The 1283-nt window shown below is 38.7% G+C and overlaps 1 protein-coding gene across 1 annotated transcript in view; it reads right to left on the bottom strand.

The window, feature by feature from the left end:
* The window catches only part of LOC119585033 (major facilitator superfamily domain-containing protein 1-like), a gene marked incomplete in the record, with an annotated part of 11251 nt that extends 10153 nt beyond the window's left edge, over positions 1–1098 (bottom strand). The window contains 1 exon segment of the mRNA XM_037933650.1: positions 435–1098. Coding sequence (XP_037789578.1) covers positions 435–557 — 123 coding nt within the window.
* Between the last annotated feature and the right edge of the window lie 185 nt (positions 1099–1283).

Genomic DNA, 1283 nt, shown 5'->3' with positions numbered 1-1283 from the left:
CTCAGAGATGTGTAGTTACTTTTTAAACAGTAACTAATACTTCACATATATTCACATATATTGCACTATGCATAATTGAAAAAAATATATAATTGCATGATTGGATGGATATGTGAAACTAAAAAAATACCCTTTTGCCTCTGTAGAAGGCTACAGAATAAAAATATGTATATATACGTGTCAATTTCTACAGCCATTGCCATGAGATCTAGTTCGATCTAACAGAATAGAGCTTAGAATGGCTCATTGATAACCATTAAATCTTTAGGATGCTTCGATCATAAAACTCATCATCCAGTATATACACAACTGCTATAAGCCGTCGCTACTCTCTCATAAAAAAAAAACACAAACACACACACGAACAGCACCATAAATGACTATTAGAATAAGCAATAGTAGTACGAAAATCCGCCCCCTTCCCCTGTACTAACCTCGCCTCCTACTCCTCCAACATGCTCCTCAATCACATCATTGTCCACGTCCATATCCGGCGGAGGAGGCAGACTCTCCCCGTGTAGAGAATCTTCTTCATGAGAAGACGTAATTTCAACCATTTTGCTGCGAGCTGTGGGAGAACTGAAGCCCCCACCGCAGATAAAATGTCACGTGAGGCGAGGGCGGCGTTGTCACACGAATGCGATTGAGTGAGTGGGAGTGGGGGCAGATGAGGGAAATCAGCTGTTTGGGATCAACAAACCATGGCGAGACTAATGTGCGTTTTCTGGGACTGTACTTTATCGCTCACATTACCCCGACTGCTGTAATAGATTATCAAATTCACGTGTAACTATATTCAAGTCACAAAGTTTTATAAAAAGCGGTAATAAGGAATTTTAGCAATGATATACACGAATACATAGAGCACAAGTTTATCGCTTACATTTGTCTAAGCAAACAAACGTACGTTCGCACAACAGTAGTTCGCATAGTATATGGGCAACAAAGATATACTACATAATCATCACTAATTGAATACTTCATAATGTAGCTCCAAAATCTACTGTCATTCATAGATCACGACGAAAAACTACATGACTTAAATCAATGAAACATTTTCTCCCCGTTTTTCTCTTTCACTTTGCTTCCCTCAGCTTTCTCGCCCTAGTCGCACTTTGCTTTCCAAGGTAAATTGAATATTAAGGGCAAGTGAGATAAGCTGTTAAGAGAGTTATAAGTCTTATCTGTTATCATCCTGGCACCGGATAATGTGCTGATTACGATAACAATTCTCTATAGAAAAATAACTATGGCGTGAAGTGATAATGAAAGTGAAGTTTATG

The sequence above is a fragment of the Penaeus monodon genome, chromosome 19, assembly GCF_015228065.2.
Source record: "Penaeus monodon isolate SGIC_2016 chromosome 19, NSTDA_Pmon_1, whole genome shotgun sequence".
In the NCBI taxonomy this organism is placed as follows: Eukaryota; Metazoa; Arthropoda; class Malacostraca; order Decapoda; family Penaeidae; genus Penaeus; species Penaeus monodon.
The sequence above is the reverse complement of the archived record's forward strand: the minus strand, read 5'-3'. Positions and strand labels throughout refer to the sequence as shown.